This window comes from Malurus melanocephalus, unplaced genomic scaffold, assembly GCF_030028575.1.
Source record: "Malurus melanocephalus ecotype Western Australia unplaced genomic scaffold, MMel_1.1 scaffold_182, whole genome shotgun sequence".
NCBI classification, from domain to species: domain Eukaryota; kingdom Metazoa; phylum Chordata; class Aves; order Passeriformes; family Maluridae; genus Malurus; species Malurus melanocephalus.
In genome coordinates this window covers 850,317-872,714 of record NW_026623414.1, presented here as the reverse complement: position 1 = coordinate 872,714, position 22,398 = coordinate 850,317, and the positions used below count along the sequence as shown (strand labels likewise).

Here is a 22,398-nt window from a genome sequence, read left to right as displayed (position 1 = left end):
GTAGCTTTGGTGCACACTTTATTCTACATCTTATTAATTGCATATTTGTTAATAGTAGGAAACTTGGGGGGGGGGGGAGGGCAATTGTAGTTAACTTAGGTAGCAGTACCTTTAGTTTTATATGGATTGTTGGAACAGATGGGTGAAAAGGGATATATAAAAGTGGCTGCTCTTCCTGTTCATGGAGGAACAGGTGAAGACTCCAAAAGGACACACAACAGCCAGAACTAATGCCCAAAGGATCGAGGTACTCTGCACCTGTGCTCTCCTCTAGCAGACAGCTTTTTGAGAGTAAGTTTAGCCCAGTTTTTAAAATATGATGTATTCAGTTTATAGAGCGAATTGCACTGTATTTAACCCGGGGAAAAGTGTCTGAGCCTATCTATAAAGTGAACTGGCTACATTTGGAATTGTTTTCACCGGGATTTATTTATCTTGCCTTTTATTACAGCTGGAATTTGTGTGTTTATTTGCAATGTTTCTCACCGGTGGCGTTCCCTGGGGTGGCGTTCCTTGGGGTCTTTCCCTCTAGAAGACGCGAACAGTGGACAAACCAGAGAGTTCCTAACCCCGGTTGTGTCCATTTTGGCATCCGTTTCATTTGGGCCCCCTGCGAACAACCACAGGGGAACCTTTTGCCCGCTGATAAAAAGCGATGCGAACCCTTGGGGACGGAGGACTGTAATTTCCAAAACATGACGTTGCAGAAGTGACTATTAAAAAAAAGAAAAAAAGTACGTTCAAAACTGCACCAACTCCCCTGTGGCCATTTTAAAATCCCTGACGATGTATTTTTGCAGTGTCTGAAAGAAGCAGGGGAAGGAACAGAAATAAATATTTCCCATCGGTAAAGCGGCTCGGAGCCCCGCAGGCTCCCCGGGCAGGCGGCGGTGCCGGGCCCGGCTCCTCCCGGCGGGGCGGAGCRGAACGCGGCGGGTCCCGCTCCCACCTGGAGCCGGGAAGAGGAAGTGGGAGCTCGGGAGAAGCGGAAATTGCAGCAGCAGCMGCCGCCAGCCCGGGAAGCACCGGCGGGGAGCCAGCGGCGAGGAGGAGGAGGAGGAGGAGGCGGCACAGGCAGAGTAAGCGCGGCGGGGCCGGGGCTGAGGGCGAGCCGGGCCGGGGGCTCCGCGTACGGCCGGAGAGCGCAAGGCAGAGCCGGGGGCACGCGGCTCGGTGTCCTTTTTAAATTCTRTTTAAACTCCGCAGCAGCGCAGAGCTGGGAACTTGAGGGAAGGCGGCGGGAGCGGGGCTCGGAGCGGCAGCCCCGCGGTGGCACCGCTGCCATGGGCGCACCCCCCTCAGGGCACAGCCCCGGCCCCGCCGAGCCGCGCTCATCTCTRAGCCGGGCTCAGGCCGGGCTCCGGCCGCATTGGCACCGCTGCCCGGCTCTCCTCACCTGCACCCCGAGCCTCGGCATCCCCTGGGCGGCCGCAGCTCGTCCCTAGGCCCCGGGCAGCGGGGAGTTGCCGAGGGTGCCGCTAAAGGTGCTGGGTAGGATGATGTGGTGCTGATTAGTCATAGCAGCGCTGAGGAGCGCATACATCCAGGCATATATTTAGCCTGGGTCTGTATTCGAACCGTAGCGTTTGCTTCTTCCTTCAGGAATCATGACCACGTGAGCCAGTGAGTCATGAATAGATCGTGTTTCTCCCAGTTTTGCCCTGGAATCGGTGCTGGAATAGCAGGCGGAAACCAGGCATATTCCTGCTAGCTCTGGACTGGGATCCCTGGTCGCTGCGGTGCTTTGCTCTTTGTGGAATTCACTTCACAGAGTGCAGGGTTGAGTGCTCTGGGGAAATGTTGGCGTTTATGGGCATAAAATCCCGGTGGAGTCTGCATTTTGCACAGGGGTTCGTGTGAAACCCTTCTTCCCTGCGCTATTGTTGTGAGAACTTGAGGAGGAAGCACTAAAATCCACACTTTTGTTCTCTGAAATGTCCAAGCACAGCTGAATGAACAGAATACATCGGTCAAGTGAACATATGAAACAAGTGCTTGAGAAAAAAAAGTTGTGTTTTGCACAAAGTATATAGAAATTCACCATGCACAGATGTACCTCTGCTTCAGATCTTGTCATCTTAATTCYATTTCTAGACGTGTTGCACAGGATGGATAGAAAACATCCCTCTTAGGAGAAGTCAGAAAGAACATGGACCTAGGTTGAATTTTATTATTGAACTGGTTAGGTTCTGCTTTCCAAGACTTTTGGKKTTTTTTTTTTAATTTTGTGAGAGATTGGGTTTTGGTAGGAAAGAGTAGGACAGTCAGACACAATCATGTGAGAGAAGGCTTTAGACAGGCTATTTTAAGGGTAGGTTAAAAGACCCGTGTCCTAAAGGTTTGGGTTATAAACTCATAGTCTTATAGGTATTTTTGATATGAAGGATTATTATAAAGGCTAGTTTCTCCTTCCAGAGAAGTTTGGAGATGGGAGATGTGAAAAAAACATGAGGGAAAACGTACTAGTACTGTGTCTGGATGTCACAAGCTCTGTTTTTACACCCTCTTTCTAGATTGCTCCATCATTTTCTACCCTGGTGTTTTTCAGTTTTTCAGTTGTTCTCACTCACGTTACCTATGCTGAAATTTCTGAAATGCTCCATAAAACTGGCTCATCAGCTCATTCTGCCAGGCTGCAGAACAAGCCTGACAGAATGAGCTGTGGACTTTAGCCAGGGATTATTAGTTGTGCATTTAAGATGGAGTTTTCATCCCACCCACTGAATTATGTTTGTGTGAATTAAATAGCCTGTGATAATTATCCTGGTAATCTGTTCTTAATTAGAGGGATAAAGGTAAGTGGACAGAATGACAGTATGTTAAAAAACTGAACTCTGATAGAACAGCAAAGGAAAATTAAATCCTTTCTCTGACGTGGACATTCTGAAAAAGCTGGGAGAACAGGAAACTTGGTGTTTGATGTTTTAGTTGTGCTTTCTAGAATTTATTTGTTTTGATTTACCTAGAATAATGGGTGTAAAATCCAGCCACTAGCATCAGGTTGATCAGGAATTCTGCTAACTAGTTGCATTCAGAAGTGTAAATTAAAAGCATCCAACTTGATACTCCACAGGGGATGAKGTTTCCAGAAAGTGAGAGGCCCCAAATCATTAACCTCTTGAAAGTGCTGGGTGTTGTTTCTAGAAGTCATTGTTTGCCTTTTTTATGCATCTTGCTTCCTGGTGTCAGTTCTCCAGCTGTCACCCTCTGTTTCTCCTGAAAGCCAAAGAGGTGCTGGGTTTGTGTACACTGTGTCTCACAAGGGATTACCTGAGGAACACAGACACTCCTGTTCTCTGCTGCTGTGTGCAAATTCCTAGAGTTGTTTGGATTTCTGTCACCGTGCTGAAACTCACTACACAGCAGAGGARGTTGTGCAGGTGTGATGTAGGTGAAGAGCAATATTGTGCTCACCATTTTTAAAGTCTGGGGGAAAAACACCTATTTCTACACCTTAATTGTATGCACAGGCTCCAGAATTAGCAGCAGTCTTTGGAAAGTGCATGTTGGCTTGGAAACCTGTGTGAGGAGAAGTCTTTGAGTGCAGTGACTGCACAAAAAACAATGTTAATTTGAGCAAAGAAAGGTGACTTTGTTCTYTTTGAAACAGCAATTGCTCCTGACWTTTTTATAGTGCAAATGGGAGAAAAAGGGTTTTCAGTCTATCTTGAGGAGACAGCCTGGGCACCAGTGGTCAAAGCTATTTCCATTGCAAGTACAGCTTCTGGTGCTGGGGTTAAATAACATACTTTATTGGGAATTTTGGATTGCATTTCCTCTGTGAGCTCCTGCATGAATCACGTGAGTRGAGTGTGACCCTGCTTTTCCTGCTGGTGTTGCAGATGTGGAAGGCTACTGCAGGCCACACCGTGTCTGTCAGCCAGGATGACGGAGCTGATGACTGGGAAACAGATCCAGATTTTGTGGTATGGCTTTTGGGTTTTGCTGATCCACCAGAGSAGCTCTGCAGGGTGGGGGCTGTGTCTTGGCAAAATCAACTGACAGGAGCATATCCCTGGAAGTGAAGTGGGAGTGCAGCTGCTTTTCTAACCCTTGTGGTCTGAGTGACTGCTGGGAGCTTTTGCTGTGTACTCTGAAAAGTGTGTAACTCATGACTTCGTTGGGTTTTTAACTCTCTTTTTTTATGTGTCCTTCACAGAATGATGTGAGTGAGAAAGAACAGCGCTGGGGAGCTAAAACTGTGAATGGATCTGGCCACCAAGAGCACATCAAGTAAAGCAGCACTCTTCTCAAATGTATTAATAGGCACAGTCCCAGGCGACTTTTAGTCAGCTCATGTTCTCAGTTACTTGTGTCTTCATAATTAAGACAGGTGTCCCTATAGAAGATTGATTATTTGCCAGATTGCTGGCCTTCCAAATCTGTCAGTGTCTTCAGATCTGAAATTAGGATCAGAATGTGGTGTAGGGCCTCTTAAATCTTTCTTTGTCACTGGAAATGTTATTTTTCCTGTCTCTATGTCTGGGAAGGTTCCTTGTTCCGTTTTGGTGCAAGATCCAGTAGTGCCAGGGGAGAAGCTGAGGGATCCGAGCAGCTCCAGTTTARTACTTTAAGGAAATGTATAGTCCTTTAATTCTTCCATTTTGTTTAGAAAAATGCTACCAAACTCGTAAAAACTCTGGCAAAGCAGCAAACTGAGCTCTCTGATAGAAAAGCAGATGGGTGYATCATGGAGGGATATGTAAAACACAAATTATGCAACTCCTGAACCTTGTATTTCTTAMAAAAAGAGCCTAAGACTGAACTTCAGAGCAGTTTTAGAAAATGTGTGATGTTGCAAACACTGGTTACGTCAGGGATCAGCGTTACTCTGCTCTGTTCTGAGGTCAGTGAGGATTCCTGCTGGCTGAGTTACACCTCAGGAAGCTTAAAACTTGTGGGAGGCGTTTAAAGTTGAGATTACACCTTGCTTTACCCTTCTTGTGCATAGTCTGTGCTGCCCTCAGTTCAATTCCTGCATATTTTAAGGGATCACTTTGGGAAGAGGAGGTGCAAGTTTTGTTACATCTTTATTTTGTAGTACTGTGGTGTCCAGAATGCTCTGTTAGAATTAGCCCTGTTACCATAGGGACCATGTGATAAGAGATGATCCCWGTTTTGAAAAGTTGCCATCTAAATAAAAAGTGTTGGGAAGAATTTAAATTAGGATATGAGGGAAAAAAGAATGTTTCAGGCAAAATCAATTCTACATAATGGATTGTTAAGATAGCAAAGTTGCCTTCCATGTTAGTCTTAAAACCAGCAGKTTTTTTTTCTTTTTTTAAATAACATTTTGCAGTGGGACAGATCTAGTGTCTCTGAATATGAGAAAATGTTTTGTACACTGAAAAAATGAGAAGGGCTTGAAAAATACAGATTGTCCAAGTTCTAATTAGGATTATATTTTTGTCAGCTTTATATTTTGCATCTTTATGAAGTTGCTTGCTGAAACTTCCTTAGTAAAACTTGCTGCTTCATTATATTTGTCTTCTAAAGTATTCATCAGCTGAGGGAGAATGTATTCCAAGAGCACCAGAACCTCAAAGAGAGGGAGCTTCAAACAGGACCAAAAGCTTCCCATGGCTATGGAGGGAAGTTTGGYGTGGAACAAGATCGCATGGATAAAGTAAGTGTGAGTGGGGTTTCCCTGGGATGGAGTGATAAGGGAAGTGATAAGCCTTGCCTTACCTGTGGCCAGCACCACTGTCTGTGTGAGCTGAGCTTGTTCCAGCTTTGCTCTGGGATGTGCAATGGCCCCGCATGATTTTGATTGATGCCAAGTCTTGAGAGGATTCCCCTGGAGTCAGGATTCAAGTTTTTAAGTTTATATTTCTAAATCAACAAAATGCTTCATGCATTAATAAATCCAGTACAATCTTTCTATTTCAATGCTGTGCCAGCTCGTCTGTGTATATAGAGATTTCCAAAAAATGAAGAAAAGGATATGCTGCTGCATTAAATCAGAGAGCAGCTCTTGTGAACAGGGACAAACTGTGAACAGTGACAAATAATGCAAGTGTTTAAAGTRTCATTGTACTGCAATCAGATGGTACTTTTTTATATATGGGGTTGATGGTTGCTTATGTTATACTTAAAAAAAAWTATAGTTCTTAATATAATTCCTTTAGCCATGTGATAAATAGGCATTTCAGCTTCTGGCTGCTGTCTTTCATGAGCTCTGCTAGAAAAAGAATCAAAACATTCCTGAATAAAAAGTTTTCATACTTTATTTGCTGTCTGTGTTCTTGGTAAGTTGACAGCCTGAAATTTTTGCTGGATTCCCAAATTCCAGAGTTAATTGCTGTCCAGTTCTCAGTGGGCCTTTGAAATAGTCTAACCTTTGAATGTRGGAAAAGGAATTGCTGAGCAGGTTCAACCAGCAGGCCTGTTCTGCTGCTGCTCTCTAGTGTCAGCAGTTTATCCCTCACCTGTGTCCATGGGGAAAAAGAAAGGAACAAAAGTCAGCAGTGTTTCCCATAGGCCAGAATTAATCATGGGGAAAAACAGTCTGGTCATGCCCATCTGAGTGATGCTGCTTGCAGGAGGTATTCATGATTTATATTTGCGACAAACCTTTCTCCCTTGTAACTGTAGTTCTGAAGCCTYGTGGTTGAGAGGTCTCCCTTGCAGGTATCTGTGCAGGTGTGCTGCTCTTAAAGCTTGGCTTTAAAGTTTGATTATTAAATCAGGGTCACTGCAGCTTTCTCATAGTGCAGGGATTTGCTGCATTTAGGGCAAAACCTTGTTGCCGAGTTAAAATGAACTGTTACATCATTCTGTATGCCTTACCTCCAGAGATGATTTGAAATGTACAGAAATATTATGAGGACGTTTTACTCTGAAATACAGATTTTCAAGGAAAATACATTTCCAAGTCTAAAGAAAAGGGGTTTTATTGTAACATTTGGTATTTGGTGAAATGCAGAAAGTTCTGGTATCACAAAGAAAATGGCATGCTTAAACCTTACCCACCTCAATAGGCAAAACAAAAGGGAGATCATGTAAAACCACATAAACTCTTAGGATTTTGAGAGCTCACATTTGCCATAAGTATAATGGGAAGGATAAAGGGAAGTGGGAGCCTTTTCTGTCACATTTAACAGATGTTCTATTACAGAACACCTGCAAAATGAACAGGAGTGTGACTGTTTCAGTCAAGAAAAGAAAGGAGCTTTTGTAATGCTTATGAGTTAAAGTAGTGTCCTATGATTGATATCCTTGTTCTGTTACCTGGCAATTACTGCAGCCAGTATTGCTTTGCTTCCCTACSTGCTGAGAATGTTCCCTCCAGCACCTGTGTGGAAGAAAAACAGCACACACTGTAAAATCCAAGTTATTAGGTGTGCAGACACCTGGTGTCCTCAGATTAATTCACCTTGGTCCAGCTGTCTGGCAAAAGCTTCTCCAATGCTGGAATAAAATGGTGGATTTCAGATTGCTCACCAGTGCCCAGTATTGGCACTGGACAAGGAAAAAGCATTTTTGCTTGAGGTGTGAGAGTCCAGCATCAATTCCAGGGGCTGGAAGGGCTCCCTAGCACTAGGTCAGTGTAACACTAGCAAAGGCTGTGTGGAGGCACTTCCAGGTGTGTAATTCCATATCCCTGTGTCCTGCCAGCCTTGGTGGGATGGATGGAGCTGAGCCTCTGCTCTGCTCAGCTTCCAGGGCCAGGATGCAGGGCTGGGATACCGCTGGCACAAAGAGCACTTGGTGTCAGTGCATCTCTTCATGTTTTGCAAGTGAGAAAGTAGAGAAGGCAGATGCCTCATTCTGATTTATGCATGAGACATGGGTGCCTCCCTACTCCACTTATAGCTGGCTCTGGTTGTATTTTTGCAGTCCCATGCCACCTAAAACAGGCCTTTAGCTCTGTGCCTTAACATAAGACTGTGTATTTCACCTAGAACTCTCTTCAAATTCTGAATGAACACCATCAAGACTCCTCTCTACCTGTCTTACTTTCATTCCATTTGCTTTTGAAGTGCAAATGCAGGACATAAAATAGTCCTCATAAAATTCAGTCACTTCCCTATGCCTAGACTGGATTGGCAGCATGGCAGCATCCTTGTGGAGACTTCCCAAGTGAGTAGGAATTTCCAGGGAAGTTGGTTTCAACAGCAGGAGGGGTGGTGATGCATGTTGGTAACAAAACTCATCCTCAAGTTGCTTGGTGCAGTGTTTTCTCCTACATACACACCTCTGTAGAGCTGCTGTGTCTGAACTTTAACAATTTCTTCCAGTCAGCTGTTGGACATGAATACCAATCCAAACTTTCCAAGCATTGTTCCCAAGTGGATTCAGTGAAAGGCTTTGGTGGCAAGTTTGGAGTACAAACTGATAGAGTTGACCAGGTGAGTGATTTCCTCTCTTCCTGCAGCCACCCCAGTGGTTTATTTTCTCCTTTTGTGCATAAAACTGCAAAATGCCAATGCCTTAGGATGCTGGTGTGGGCTGCTCTTGCTGCTCTTTTTGAAGTTTAGCAGCAAGCTAACACTGACTGATACGGAGATAAATTGCTGTTTAAAGCAGAGTAGAAAAATGCCCTTGTGGGAAATTGAGATGAGTTGAAAAGAAAGCTGAAAAGAGATATTAAAATACTACTTTTGTTTTGTGTTCTTTGACAAGGTCAGTGTGAATGCTGTATAGCAGGAAGGATTTGGGGATGGTTTGTCCTTTACTGGGCAGGATAACTGATGTCCTGCTCCAAGACTGTAACAATCCCTGCCTGGAAATTGTGAATTCCTGTCATACTGAATTGCTGGACCTGGCAAGACTAGAACAGAGTATGCTGCTGGTGCAATTTGCCTTGGCAAGGGAGGGCAGAAACCCTGGCCATGAACACATGCTCTAAATTACCATGGAAATGAATAGGGCCCATAAGTTAAGTGATATTTCTGCTCCCAGTCCAGAAGGTCAGAGCAGTACAGAAAGACAGGAACTTGCCATGCTGTTTGTCCACTCAAGTACCAGCAGTTTTTCTCCTAAYGCCTAACTCTGTCACACATGTCATTTTATTTCTCTTCCAGTCAGCTGTTGGGTTTGAATATCAGGGCAAAACTGAGAAGCATCCCTCCCAAAAAGGTAAAGTGGGGAGGTGGTCACCTCTGTGGACACATTTGCTATAAATAATAGAGTAGATTCTTTCACTGTATGGAAAGTACCTCGTTTAGGGAGACCTCTGCATGACATTCTCAATGAATCAAATGYTGGGTTTGCTGGAACAGAGGAGGAAAAAATTAATTTCAGAGCAGTTTCATGAGTTGATGAAGTTTTAAGACAAAAAAGTAGCGGGTCTTCCRAGAGTCTTCCTTTCAGAAATGGGGTTCAAGGACATGTCTGGAAGACTGGGTGTTGCTCTTTGCTGTATTGCACCCYGTTGGAAATAGGGGATAAATTTAATAGGAACCGTCATAAGCTGTAAGACTGTTGCTTATCTTTTGTTTAAAATTAAACATAATTTTATGTGCTAAAGCATTAATACTTCAGTTCTGAAATAACTTGTTTTTCCCCTCAATTGCTAGGCTATGCTGTATCCATGACAAGTGCCTTCATGCTGTTTTTATTGTGCTTTACTCTCAATGCAGACTACTCAAGTGGTTTTGGTGGAAAATACGGAGTACAGGCTGACAGAGTGGACAAGAGTGCAGTGGGGTTTGATTACCAGGGAAAAACTGAGAAACACGACTCCCAGAAGGGTGAATAGACACATGTGTTAGCGGGCTCCTTCCCTGATGCTGTAGGCACTGCCYATAGGCCATGTTGTAAAATACTCATGTTTTACACCTCTTGCACTCCTAACCTGCTGAAAGGTAACGCTGAGTAAAATTTACATTGCTGCAAACCTTGACTTCTGAAAAAAGAAGCCTAAAAACCGTCGCTTCTGCCTGGTTTTAAGGGATGGTCCAGGGCATGTAGGTTTGTCTGGAGGATTTTGCCATCTCCTTTTGAAAAGCTGTAAATCCAAGTACTCAGACTGTGAGYGGTTTAACCACCACAGAGTGCTCCTAAAAGAATCAGCTGTTTGTGGATTAAAACATTTATCAGTTAGCAGCATAATACTGTGTTGCTGATCAGGTTTCCAGGCATATCTAATCAAAAATCAACCATTTCATTGAGAAATGGTGATATTTTTGCCAYTTCTTATGTTTACCCCAAAGAAATGTTTGCAGTCTAGAAATGCTAACAAGGAGCAGGGGATGTTTTAAAAAAATCCAGGCTGTTGCTGACATGGGTTTTGAAGTTCACTTTGCTRTAAGTGTCTTCAGAATTTTACCAAGGAGTCAAGCAGCTGAACTGCTGGTGTTGCCCAGCTAAATGCTATTTTACTTTTCATGCTAGACAGTGTATGCTGAAGGATTTCTGACTTCAGTGTCTGAAATCTTTAACTGAGAATGTCAGTGCTTCTTTTAAAATACGATCTAATGCTAGCAGCCCTGATTATCACAATTGCTCAAGGTAATGATTTTGTTATTGTGCACCTCCAAATGAAACTCTTCCCTCTTATCTCTAGATTATTCCAAGGGCTTTGGTGGTAAATATGGTGTCGACAAGGACAAAGTGGATAAAAGTGCTGTTGGCTTTGAATATCAAGGCAAAACGGAAAAACATGAATCACAGAAAGGTTTTTATTATCTTCTTTCAATATAGTTGCTCAAATCCTTTTAAACCTGGGAAAAATACTGTATTTGTGGGGTGGTTTAGACATTTTTTTTTCATTTTTTCTTTTCTTTTTTTTTTTGGTGGTGTGTGTTTGCCCCATGTATGTGCAGATTTTGGATTCCCTGAAATGAATGAGTGTATTATTAACAGGGTATCTTTTTTTTTTTTTTTTTTTGGTGGTGTGTGTTTGCCCCATGTATGTGCAGATTTTGGATTCCCTGAAATGAATGAGTGTATTATTAACAGGGTATCTTATCCCATAACATGTTCCTGGGGTTTTTTTTATTAAATGCTGCTTACAGCCATGAATTGCAGTTTCATTTTCTGAAATTCCACAGATTATGTAAAAGGCTTTGGAGGCAAGTTTGGTGTGCARACAGACAGACAAGACAAATGTGCCCTTGGCTGGGACCACCAGGAGAAAGTGCAGCTGCACGAGTCCCAGAAAGGTACATCACCTCTCAATTCCTTGCTGTTCTTTCTGCCTTCCCTCATTTTGACTTCCCTGTTCCCTGTGTGAGCCCCCTGCCCTGGTCCCTTCAGGCACAGCCTCACAGGGGCTCACATGAGTCTCCTTTTCTGTGTCTGGGTTTTGCTGCCGCTGGTTGTACTGGTGTCTGACACCCAGCCCCTCAAAGTCCGGGCTCAGGGCTAAATTCTCTCTTTATGAATCTAAAAGTAGCCTGGATTATTTTCCTTTTTCAGTTGTGCAAACTGTTGTGTTTCCTTTTTCCTTTTTGAGTTGTGCAAAACACAGGTTAGGAATTCCTTTTTCCCTTCTGGATTCTGGTGTGTGTATCCCTGTTTTCATGCAGGGACAGTCTAATACCAAATGCTTGTTCTTTCTCCTGGCWTGTGAGGTACCTATTCCTGTGAAATACTTGGTGCCCAGAGGGAATGTTGTAAAACACAACTATTACTCCCCAGCCCTCTGCCTGTCACTTCTCTTAACTTAAAGAAATTAATATTTTTTAAGTAATGAAATTAAAACTGATCCTCAGAATATTGTTCTTTTGGGTGCTCCAGCAGATTTGTTGTGAGAGGATTACCTGAAGCCCTTTTCCTTTTTTTCTGTGCCCTCTCTCATTTTATAACACACACATATAAAATATATATATGTATAAACATATATTATGTAAATGGCTGTTCCCTAGGCAGCAGTGGGGAATGATCAGATTTTTTAGCTGAAAACTTTTCCCCCTCAAGCTGTGTGGCAGCAGCAATATTCTTCCTTCCTTTAAGGAATATCTGGAGGGTGGTCTGTGTRGAGCCCATCTTCACAGCTCTTTAAAAGCCAGCTCTCTGTACAAATGTTAACCACACTAATGAAGGAAGCTCATTTGATTCTCTTGTATGTTTTGTTGTTTATTTTGTTTATTCTCTTGTATCTCTTGTTGTTTTGTTTGGGTGAACAAATTACCTGTATGTCTGTGTTCCTCCCTTTGATCAAATGCAAGTGCATTATTCAGAASGGATGAAAAATGTTGAGAAATGCTTTTTTTTTTCTGTGACTTCAGAATGGTGTTCTTATATCTGATAAATCATCTCAAATTGAGACTTTTTTTGAATTTACTTTTATAGAAGTGTCTTGAGATACTTTTTTTTCACCATTCCTGATAATTAAAAACACTGCAAAAATTATTTTGAGTGTCTCTGACTAAACTTCTTTRTTTTCCTGCCTTGGTTTTAATGTATCCCATGTGGCTTTTTCAGACTATAAGAGTGGTTTCGGAGGGAAATTTGGTGTACAGACAGAAAGGCAGGACCCATCTGCTGTGGGGTTTGATTACAAGGAGAAACTAGCCAAGCATGAATCTCAACAAGGCACCGTTTTCACTTGTTACTTTCTTACCAGTGCAGCCACTTCTCACACAGTCTGAAATAGTTCTCTGAGTAGATCAATGCCAGCAATGTGCAGACACTTTCTTGCGCTTCTGTTCCTCCATGATCCAGCAGTTTTCTTCATTTTATCCTTAAAATATTACCTAAAACCAGGCCTGTGTTCAGGAGACACCCARAGTTTAGTCAACTGCTCTACAAAGTCATTAATTAGTTAATAGCTGTGCATACAGTGTGCTAATAACWTTAGTGTTAGTATAATGTTAATGAAGTCAGTTTTAGAGACTAAATATAAAGTTTTGCCTGCATAAATTGGTGGAAAAATATTCAGATAATGATCATGCATGTACCCATTAACAARCAAGGGGCTATGGCAAGACCATGTTAAAATGATTGTAGTCTTTGAAAGAAGCAGGGGATGTTTGTGCTTCTTGGGTGAGCAAATACTGTCATAATGCTCTCTTTATTCATTATAAAATAGTTGGGGTACAGCCCATGAATTCGTGGTTATCCGTTATCTTAAAGTGAGGAGTCTGGAGCAGGAAAATGTAAGTGTAGTATATTTATTCTGGCTGAAAATACATACAAAGCTGAAGAAAATGARTTTGTTCATTGATAGCTGATATTTTCCTTTGTGATAGGGACACATGTTTGGACTTTCAGAGCCTGAGTGCAAACACTAAAATGGCTGGYAGGGACAGACAAGGACAGACAATGGTTTGGGGGCTGAGAGGAGAAGAGGTTTTATTCCAGGGATGGATAGGAAAGCCTGTCCATGCAGACAGTCTGGTGGCTCACTGCCCCCAGAAAGAGGTGTTTTTCCAGCCACAGACTCTTGCTGCTGCTGTTGTGCTGCTCTGGTGCTCCTCAGACATTCCTCTGAGAGCAGAAACCCACTCGTGTTTGGGTTGGTTTGTTGTTTTTATCAGTGTCACTACTGAGTTAATCTGATTTGGGAGTGTGAGCAGTGCTGGAGTCAGCACAGGCCAGGAGGAAGAGTGTGCAGCTCAGGGCTGGTATGGAACAGCACAGCCCCCATTTCTGTGCTGGTGAGTTGCTTTAGGCTACTAAAGCTGGCCTGTGGAACTGACCCTTTCCATGTGTAGAGCAGAAGTTAACATCGATGGCTTTAATGTTCACCAGCTGAGTATCACAACCAAATCCACAGGAATCAGAATTTTTTTTGCATTTTCCTGCCATTCATAGAATTTACCAAGTTAAAGAAAGAAACAAAACACCTCTATGGTCACCGAAGACTCCTTTGAGCAAAGCAAAATGGCTCAGGCTCCATGATTACTGCAGAGGGCTCAGAATTGGTGCTRACAAAGGCTGTGTTACAGAAGTGATGCATCAGAAGGGCTCTTTCCTCACTCCTTGCTTGATACCTGTTCAGTCCTCAGCTTCCTGTGTACTCAGGGAATGCATGTGGCCCACAGTCTGTCATCTGCTGGTGTCCCTGAGGGCTCCTGRGGTTCTGTGTCCTCTCTGCATCCATGCTGAGTTGCATTTTCTCTGGTGGCTGTCACTGTGGCTCTGCATGCAGCTGAAATGSCTCTTTGCACTGGATGTGGCTGTTTGCGTTTGGCAGCAAGGCGGGAGGGCCACCAAACTCCCTGCTCTGACCCTTTTTGTCCTACTTCTAGATTATTCCAAAGGATTTGGAGGCAAGTATGGTGTCCAGAAAGATCGGATGGACAAGGTAAGTTACTTCAAAGAGCCCTGACTTCAGTATTCTGTGGGGATGCACAGCAGCCTGGTTAGATCTGCAGTGCTCAGCTCTCTATTTCTGGACACTTCTCCAAAGCAGACCTTTGTGCTTTTCTAAACCTTTATAAAGCAAGTTTATACACCCAGAGCTGATGTCATTTCATGTGAATTAGAACAGCAACAGCTACACAAGATCTGTTTAGACTATTGCCTTGTTTTTTAGTTCTGATGAGTCATCTATTCATAAATCAATTTAAAAAAAAATTAATAGGATTTTGATGTGTTTAGAACTGCTCCTGAAGATTAATTCTTTCTAGTTTGACTTGCAGAAAGKATTATTCTGTTTGTCAAGTTTTGATTCTTCCTGATTTGGTTTTGATATTCTGAAAAAAGCCTTAGGCACAGAGTCACAGTGAAATATCACAGGTTGAGGCTGTCTGGGTGTCTTAATGAATTTGTGGGCCTTTTAACATGTATCCTTTTTGTCCTTACTGATAGAATGCAGCAACTTTTGAAGATATTGAGAAACCAGCATCAACTTATCAGAAGACCAAGCCAGTAGAAGCTGGTAAGGCACTGGCCCCAAATCTTTCTTTGGAGTTGATAATGTCAAAATCCTGGGATGTTGATGTAGTARTGCTGTGTAAGGATCATCCAGAGGGAGCTGCTATATTGGCAGCTCTTTAGCACCCTCAGATGTTCTCCCTCCCTCCTTTAGAGCTTGTTTTGCTTTGTTSCAGTTTGTTTTTTGTCTTGAGGGTTGTCAGAATTAAGGAAGGGAGAATAAAAAGCATGATAATAAGGAAGGAATAAGRGAGAATAAATTGTAGGGGAGTGTTGGAGGCTGTGCTGTCAGGGAGGGGAGGGAGAAGTGTTACAGAGGTTTTTTTTTTTTTATAAAAGAAATGTGGTGCACAAGAGCTTTGGGTGGGGAAGGGGGAGGGRGAAAGAGGGATAGAAGGACTTCCCTGACTGGACCATGAGCTCAGAGGGCAGAAAAGCAGAAATGTTTAGCAAAAACTCGTTCCAGGCTACCTTTATAAAGAACCTGAAACATTCTTTGACTTGAATTCCTTTCCATGTTACAGTTGCTAATAAAACAAGCAGCATCCGAGCAAACTTTGAGAACTTGGCCAAGGAGAAAGAGCAGGAAGACCGAAGGAAGGCAGAAGCTGAGAGAGCACAAAGAATGGCCAGGGAGAAGCAAGAACAGGAGGAGGCTCGAAGGAAACTGGAGGTCAGTAGGGTTCAAATCCCATTGGAGCAACCTGATTTCAGTGCAATGCTGAGAGAAAAGGGAATCTTTGAGGAAAGTTATTTCCCTTCTTTCCAGCTGGGCTTTAAAGCTCGAAGTGTGTGCTTGTGCTTTAACTGTGTGACTCCAGCCTGACCTCTTCCTCCTGCACTTCTGCCTTTTGGCATTCCCAGATTCCCTTTGGGGATGGAGGAGCTCACGAGGGGAGAGCTCTGTGGTCCCCAAAAGGCCTTGCATGTTCAAGAAGTTTAACCCCATGGTGACAGTTGGTAATGCTGTTCCTTTGGGATCAGTGTTTGTGGGAGATGGAGGTGGTATAGCACACAGCCAGGAGATTAGGGGAAGATAATCCTCCAAATGCTAATTGAATCTTAGTTAGGGAATTAAAAAAATTGACTTAGCATTGGCATGGTTAAAAGCTTCGTGATTTTTGTGTTATTCATAAGCAAGATAATTCCAGGACGTGTTTAGTCAGAAACTGCATCTGATCTGCYTTATGGAATTTGCATATTTGTTTATATTAGTTTATATTAGAGGAGACTAAGTTTAGGACACAAAAAGGTAGTTTTTAAATTCTGAATAAATGCTCCTTAGCCACACACGTGCAGAGACCTCACAGGCAACCCACATGTGATACTGATGCCCAAATAGCAAGTTCCAGGTGATGCTAATGGTATCCTAAGCTGGAATAACCAGCAGAGAGATAGAGCAGGTCCTGATGAAAAGTGTGCAGCACTCAAGGAGATGCCCAGGAAAAATGTCCTTTCTCACCAACTGTCTACACTGAAGAGACCCTTCTGAGGGGAATGTTTGTCTGGGCCCCTCCTCATTTCTCTTCCTGTCTGGCTATTGGGGGGGTTTTCCTACTTCCTGTACTTTCCTCTCTCTCTTTCCTCTCTTTGGTTTTCATTTTCTGCCATAAGTGTCTGTCATTGTTAGAGGCAATGAGTGCCAGCAGCTGCAACCCCACTAATAAACACTCTGGCACATGAAGTGGTCCTGCATGCTCTGAGAGACATCTGGAATGCAGATCCCTTTGTCCTGTGAGTACCAGCACAGGGGGCAGACCCAGGGCTGGCTCCTCAGATGCAGTGGATGCTCCCCCTTATCTGGATGCTGCTTCAGAATGTCAGGGTGTGATGTCCATCCCATTCCATCAGCATGGTCTGATTCCTTCACAGTTTAKGCTTGATGTAACTAATTTGTTTTAAGAGTCTGAAAAAGGGCCTGGTAGGCTGTCTTCCTCTAAAGTGACTGGGGTTTTTGTTTTGTTTTGTTGTTTTGTTTTGGTTTTTTCCTTTCTTATTTTACTTTTTCTCTCAGCTTATCACCTATTTTGCCCTGTGCCATCAAGATGTGCAGTGTGAACATATGCTCACTGCAGAAACGTACCACAAGCTGAATGGGAGCTCATCTTTGTGCCTCAGTCTAATGCTGCCATTCCTCCACGTGGACATTTAATGCCTTCCCCCAAGCACTCCTGGGGTGCCTTTACTGCACTGGAGAAAAGCTGGGWGAGGAAGAGGTCTTGGAATGGTTTGGGTTGGAAAGGACCTTAAGTGCCATGTCTTTTTTTCAAATTCTTTTGTTATCTCAGAAATTACATTATTTCTTTCCTGGTATTTTTGCTGTGTGGATTAAATCCAAGTCATTATGGTAGATTTTTCTCGTGCTTCATCAAAGCTTCTGTTGCCTGGACACATTTGAAGTTTTTCCCCCAAAGCTGGTATTTAAATTTCCCTGTAACCAGATGATTAATGTTCTTCCAGCCTGAACGTCTCCATGGTTAATTGTGGGATTCTGTGGACACATAGAGGGGGGATGAGTTTAAGRGGAACTGAAATGGTGCTGTTGGCTCTGGCCCTTGCTCCCAGGCTGTGCRTGGAACGGGTGGGGATGGACTTTGCCTGGAGGTGAACTTTATTTCTTTTAGTGAACTTGTTCTCACAAGAGGAAGAAAGACTCACTTTCAGAGGGTATGTGGGCATGCACCCTCCCACAATGGGAATGTACACATGGCCTGCATTCCTTCCCAAGCCCTGTTTACTGGTAATCCTTGTTCTGGTTTACTCTTGACAAATGTCACACAGAGCAACCAGGGAGCCTTTCCTTGGTGGCTGCATTTAGTTGATGCTGCCTCATGATTTCACTGTGCTCTGCTGCCTTGCAGGAAAAGGCATGATGCTCTTTCCTATGTAGCATTTCACTGTGGAACAAAACCCAGCCTGAGAGGGCCCATGCAATTTAAATATTTTATGGCAATTATCCTGTGTCTCTCCTAAACTCTAATCTGGATTGCAGACCCATTTCCTAGAACAAATTAGTCAAACTCTTTCCACATTTGACATCATTAATGGATTGATACTACTTAATTTGTCCCCAAACTTAGGTTTGACTTCTAATAATCTAATAAAAGGGCTGGTGCATTTTTATCTCTTTTATCTGTAKCACAGGAGTTGAAAGAGGGGGAAAGTTGCATCAGGAGAGACTTTTTCCAGAAAGCACAGCACTAAGCTTTGAATTGTCTTCAAAGCTGGCTCTGCTCTCAAGACACACTTTACTTTCTTTGTTGGATGTATTTTTTTTCTGAGCAAAGGAAAGGAAGAATTTTTTGGAACAGAGTTCTACCACTTCATCTCTGTATTGCCATTTCTCCTGAGAGTCCTCTGGGGTGGATGGGCCTGAACTATTGGAGTGCACAGATTCTCATTGCACACATCTTCTCTTCTTTTTTACTGTGAAGAAGACAGGTTGGCCCTGAATTAAGGGTTTCCTTTTCCCCTGTGGTAAAGAGAGGCAAAATGAAAGAGTTACCTGTTGAAATAGTAACTTTTGTATTGCATGTGAACGATTGTAGCATTTCTTGCACTTTGGTGTCCTGGCTCCCTGATGAGTGRCTTTGCAGTGATTGTGGGATTGCCCTGGGATTCACAGGTGGGAAGGCACAGCAAGAAGCACCTGAGTGCCAGAGCAGTTGATTCAGATCCACGTTCTTTGTGTCACAGAACACAATAGCAATCTGCTTTTATTTCTACCACATCTCTTAACACTTCTGAACATCTGAATCTCTCACTGTCAGTGTAYAGGACCCATCTGGGCTATTCAGTGCTTTGCCTTGGCAGGATSTTTTGCAGGCCTGCCAGAGCTTGCAGGACCATTTCTCATCAAAAGTAGTACATCAGTTGCACACTCAGAATATGTGTGGRCTTCAGGTTCTTTAAACTCTGGCTGAAATGGGACATGAGGCCCAGCCAGCTGATGAACAGAATGAGTACACTGAGCACCAAAACCCTGCAGCTCCTRTGGAGATGTGCCAAACGATACTGGGACTCTGGTTTTAAGCACAGGCACTCATCTGTACCGTGGGGTTTTGTTTTTCCCTTTTTTTCTCTTCTGCTTTGCTGCATTTCTGGTGCTGTGTTGGGCTCCAGCCAGTCCAGTCCCCCAGTGACCACAGCAGTTTGTTGCAGGATGTGCTGCCTGCCCTTCATGTTAGAGGGTTGTCTCTCGCTCATCACATCAGTGACTGAGCTGCACTGAAGTTTTCCTTTCTCCTGGATTTAGGAGCAAGCTAAAGCCAAGAAGCAGACCCCACCAGCATCTCCTGTCACACAGGTGGTGGAGCAGAAGGCATCCTCCAGCCCGGTCTACCAGGTTCGTTGGGATCACCWTCGGGATGTGGGTTTTGATCCTGAGCATGGGAACCTCTTAACAAAACTGACAGAGCTCACCTGTTCCTGCAGGATGCAGTTTCCTACGAAGCAGGGTCAGCCTACAAGAATTCCAGCCCATCCTACCCGGCTGCCCAGGAGCCAGAGGCTGCCTACAAAGCAGCAGAGCCTGACTACCAGGAAGCAGTGAGCCAGCGGGAGGCTGAGTACGAGCCTGAGACTGTCTATGAGGTGGCAGGAGCAGCAGAGCACTACCAAGCAGGTTGGTTTCTGATAGCAGATCCTTGAAGATAAGGATTATGTCCTTGTGCAATAACTCAGYGAGCAGTTGTGCTGATAGCACTCTGCCCTAGTTTTCTAAATTCAATCTGATGAGAGTTGCTGCATTTGCCACCATCAAACTTTAATTAGGAAATKAATATACGGCTGCAGCAAGGTGTTGAAATTACTTAAATATTGTGAAATGATGTTGGAGTAATTACAGGGCTCTCCAGGGTCTCAGTTCAAAGAGAAATTSAGGGGAAACCATTTCCACCCCATGMAATGTAGCTCAACATGAGAAAGCTCAGATCTGGAGATTAAATATGTGCTGAGCCAGCAAAAAAATCCAATCAACGAATTCTTGGAGTTTGATGTGTTGCGTTCTGTGTCTGTGATGGAGTGGAATAGGGATCCATGGAACTTCAAGAATAAGGTTCTTTTGAATTCCTGTTTTTTTCTCACCTCTTCTGGTTACTAAATGAGGTGTGAAGAATGAACCTGCTCTGGTACAAAAACCTGGGAATTTTAAACAGGCCCCTTTATCCCCCCCAAGATGCACAACTTGTATTAATCATCCTCTTACACATTGATCTTGTRCTCAGCTGTTCTTTCACATTTTACAGATGCTTTACAGGGCCAATTGTTTGCATTTAGTGCTGTACTCAATGTCTCTTGTAAATGTTTATTTTCATGCTTCAGTTGTGTGTGATTTAGGGGAAAAGTGCATCCAGAAGGAATGTCAGCACTGCTAAAACCTGGCATGGGTTGTTCCCTGCTTCCTGTGTGGGTTAGCAGTGCAATTASAGGAGAAGCATCTTAGAAAAGAAAGGTGGTAGTTCTCCATGTTTTAATATTCTCCTCTCCTCTCTTCAGAAGAAAACGCTTACGATGAGTATGAAAATGAACTTGGGATCACAGCCATAGCCCTTTACGATTACCAAGCKGGTGAGCAAAGTGGTTTTTTTTCAACCTTTGGCCTTGAAAACCCTGTTCTGCACAAGATAAATCTGGATTTTCCTTTGCATTTTTATGTCTGTTGTAGTAGCACATGAAATGAATGTATGAAAAGTTTGTAATCGGAGAGGGGGTGGGGTTTAACGGTAGTGCTGAGAGTCTTTTGAGAATTACTGTGTGCTGTTTGTGGGAATGGTGGGAGTTTCCCRACAGCTCTTTTAGGCAGATGCTGGGATTCCTGTTAGACCTTGTCTGTGTGAGTGCTGACCTGTTTGGCTCTCCCCACAGCGGGTGAYGACGAGATCTCCTTCGACCCCGACGACATCATCACCAACATCGAGATGATCGATGACGGTTGGTGGAGGGGCGTCTGCAAGGGCCGCTACGGCCTCTTCCCCGCCAACTACGTGGAGCTGAGGCAGTAGGGACTGCCAGCTGCTGGTGATGCCTTAATTCCCCACTTCACACACTACACACCGTGAGGCTTTCCTGAGGATGGAGGGGGGGTATACATATGGCTTTTATATTTAATACTTCGCTGATGCTTTTTAAAATGTTTATGCCACAGAAATYGCTAATATATTGTAACTACTCCGTCTGTCACCGAGGCTCTTGGGATTATTTTCGTCGGGAAATGTTTCTTCTCTGCCAAATTAGCCAAGCCTTTTGGAGGACAGGTAGCTGTCTGTTGTAATATTGCATGTTTTACTCCTAAGTGAGCAGATTTACTCAAGTGTTCAAGTCTAGTTAGTCTTCCACTAAGCGTGTGCAGCTGAGAAAGTCGTGGCTATGCAGGTTGTTTGCATTTCCATCGAGTGAGGAGGACTGGGGAGGTGCACAGTTGGTTTTTTCTTTTTTTTCTTTTCTTTCCCAATAGTGCTTGAAAGAAACAAGACGTTCGAAAGTCGCAGCTAATGGCAGTTAATCAAATACTGTCCAGTATTTATGGAATATTAATGTAATGAAGGAAACAGTCTGGTACTTTTTCCTTCTCTTCTAAAGTGAAGTTCCTTGGCTCTTGCATTGATTTATTTTTTCCTCTTTTTTAATTATTTTTTCTTGGTCCTGCTCCTCCTGCTCATGTTATTCCAGAGGAGGGCTGCAAACTCTCTAGCACTGATTGTCCCAAATTCCTTTACTTTTTTGTTTTTGCTTCGCTCTCCTCTTTCCCAGGGAAACTTGGAAAAGTTACTGTGGAAGTGTTAAGTCACCAGTGAGATTCCTGCTTGTTCAGAAGGAAACTGGCATCCAGATCTGCAGGAATATTCTCATTGCTTTAAATGGGAGGCAGAGGCAGGATGGGTGGGATTGCAGTTGTGTGTGCAATGCATCCCTGCTCACACCAGGAATGGCCTGCTGTGCAGCAGTGACATTTTATGGAACCRTTTTCGAGTCAAAGAATGGTAATCATTGGATTTGAAACCCAAACAAATCATCTCCATTTCTAAACCAGGCAAGAGACTTTTTTTTTGTTCAGCAGAAACTGCCAGTCATGTTCTACTAAACAACACAATTAAACTTTTTTTTTTTTTTTTTTTTTTTTTTTTTGCCAAAACTGAAATTGCTGTTGCTCTAGAAAGCTGACCACTGCAGATTTAGGGTCCCTACCAAAGATAGCAAGTTGCATCCAATGTAGTGCACGTGTTCAGTGTCTGTACTGTCTTTTTCCACCTTCTGATCAGAAGGAAAATGGCAAATCTGGTGTAGCAGCAAGGAAGAATGCAAAGGATTCTTATCAACCCTACATTTGGACCAATGGAATATAGAAGACCTGTACAAAATGGTAAAGTGTACGATGTGTCAAGGCAGAAGGTATCATGTTGAACCAGTTCTTGGATGGTTGGGACAATCCTTCATCAATGTCACATGTGTGTCATGATTATTATTATTATTACTATTTTTTTCTTCTTTCCATGGTCTCATTTCTGTGTTGTATTTGCATTACTAGGGTTGGGTTTTATATGCAGTTTATTTTATCCAATTTTGCATAGAACACCTCATAGGGATATGATTTTTGTAAATTAAATATTCAATAAACTTTTTGAACCATTT

The 22,398-nt window shown here is 43.3% G+C and overlaps 1 protein-coding gene across 4 annotated transcripts; it reads left to right on the top strand.

The window, feature by feature from the left end:
* Nucleotides 1–942: 942 nt before the first annotated feature.
* On the top strand, nt 943–22,398 carry CTTN (cortactin). Of its 4 annotated transcripts, XM_057372997.1 has the most exons (17): nt 943–1,079; nt 3,843–3,926; nt 4,160–4,233; nt 5,497–5,626; nt 8,241–8,351; nt 9,027–9,081; nt 9,585–9,695; nt 10,511–10,621; nt 10,998–11,108; nt 12,373–12,483; nt 14,142–14,197; nt 14,704–14,773; nt 15,294–15,442; nt 19,025–19,114; nt 19,204–19,393; nt 20,266–20,337; nt 20,635–22,398. In XM_057372997.1, exons 2-17 carry the CDS (start codon nt 3,843–3,845, stop codon nt 20,769–20,771), a joined length of 1,662 nt encoding a protein of 553 aa, XP_057228980.1. In that variant the 5' UTR covers nt 943–1,079; the 3' UTR covers nt 20,772–22,398. The 4 variants fall into 4 exon arrangements, with proteins under 4 accessions (XP_057228980.1, XP_057228978.1, XP_057228977.1 ...); XM_057372995.1 differs by lacking the exons at nt 9,585–9,695; nt 20,635–22,398 and having other exon boundaries at nt 20,266–20,459; XM_057372994.1 differs by lacking the exons at nt 12,373–12,483; nt 20,635–22,398 and having other exon boundaries at nt 20,266–20,459.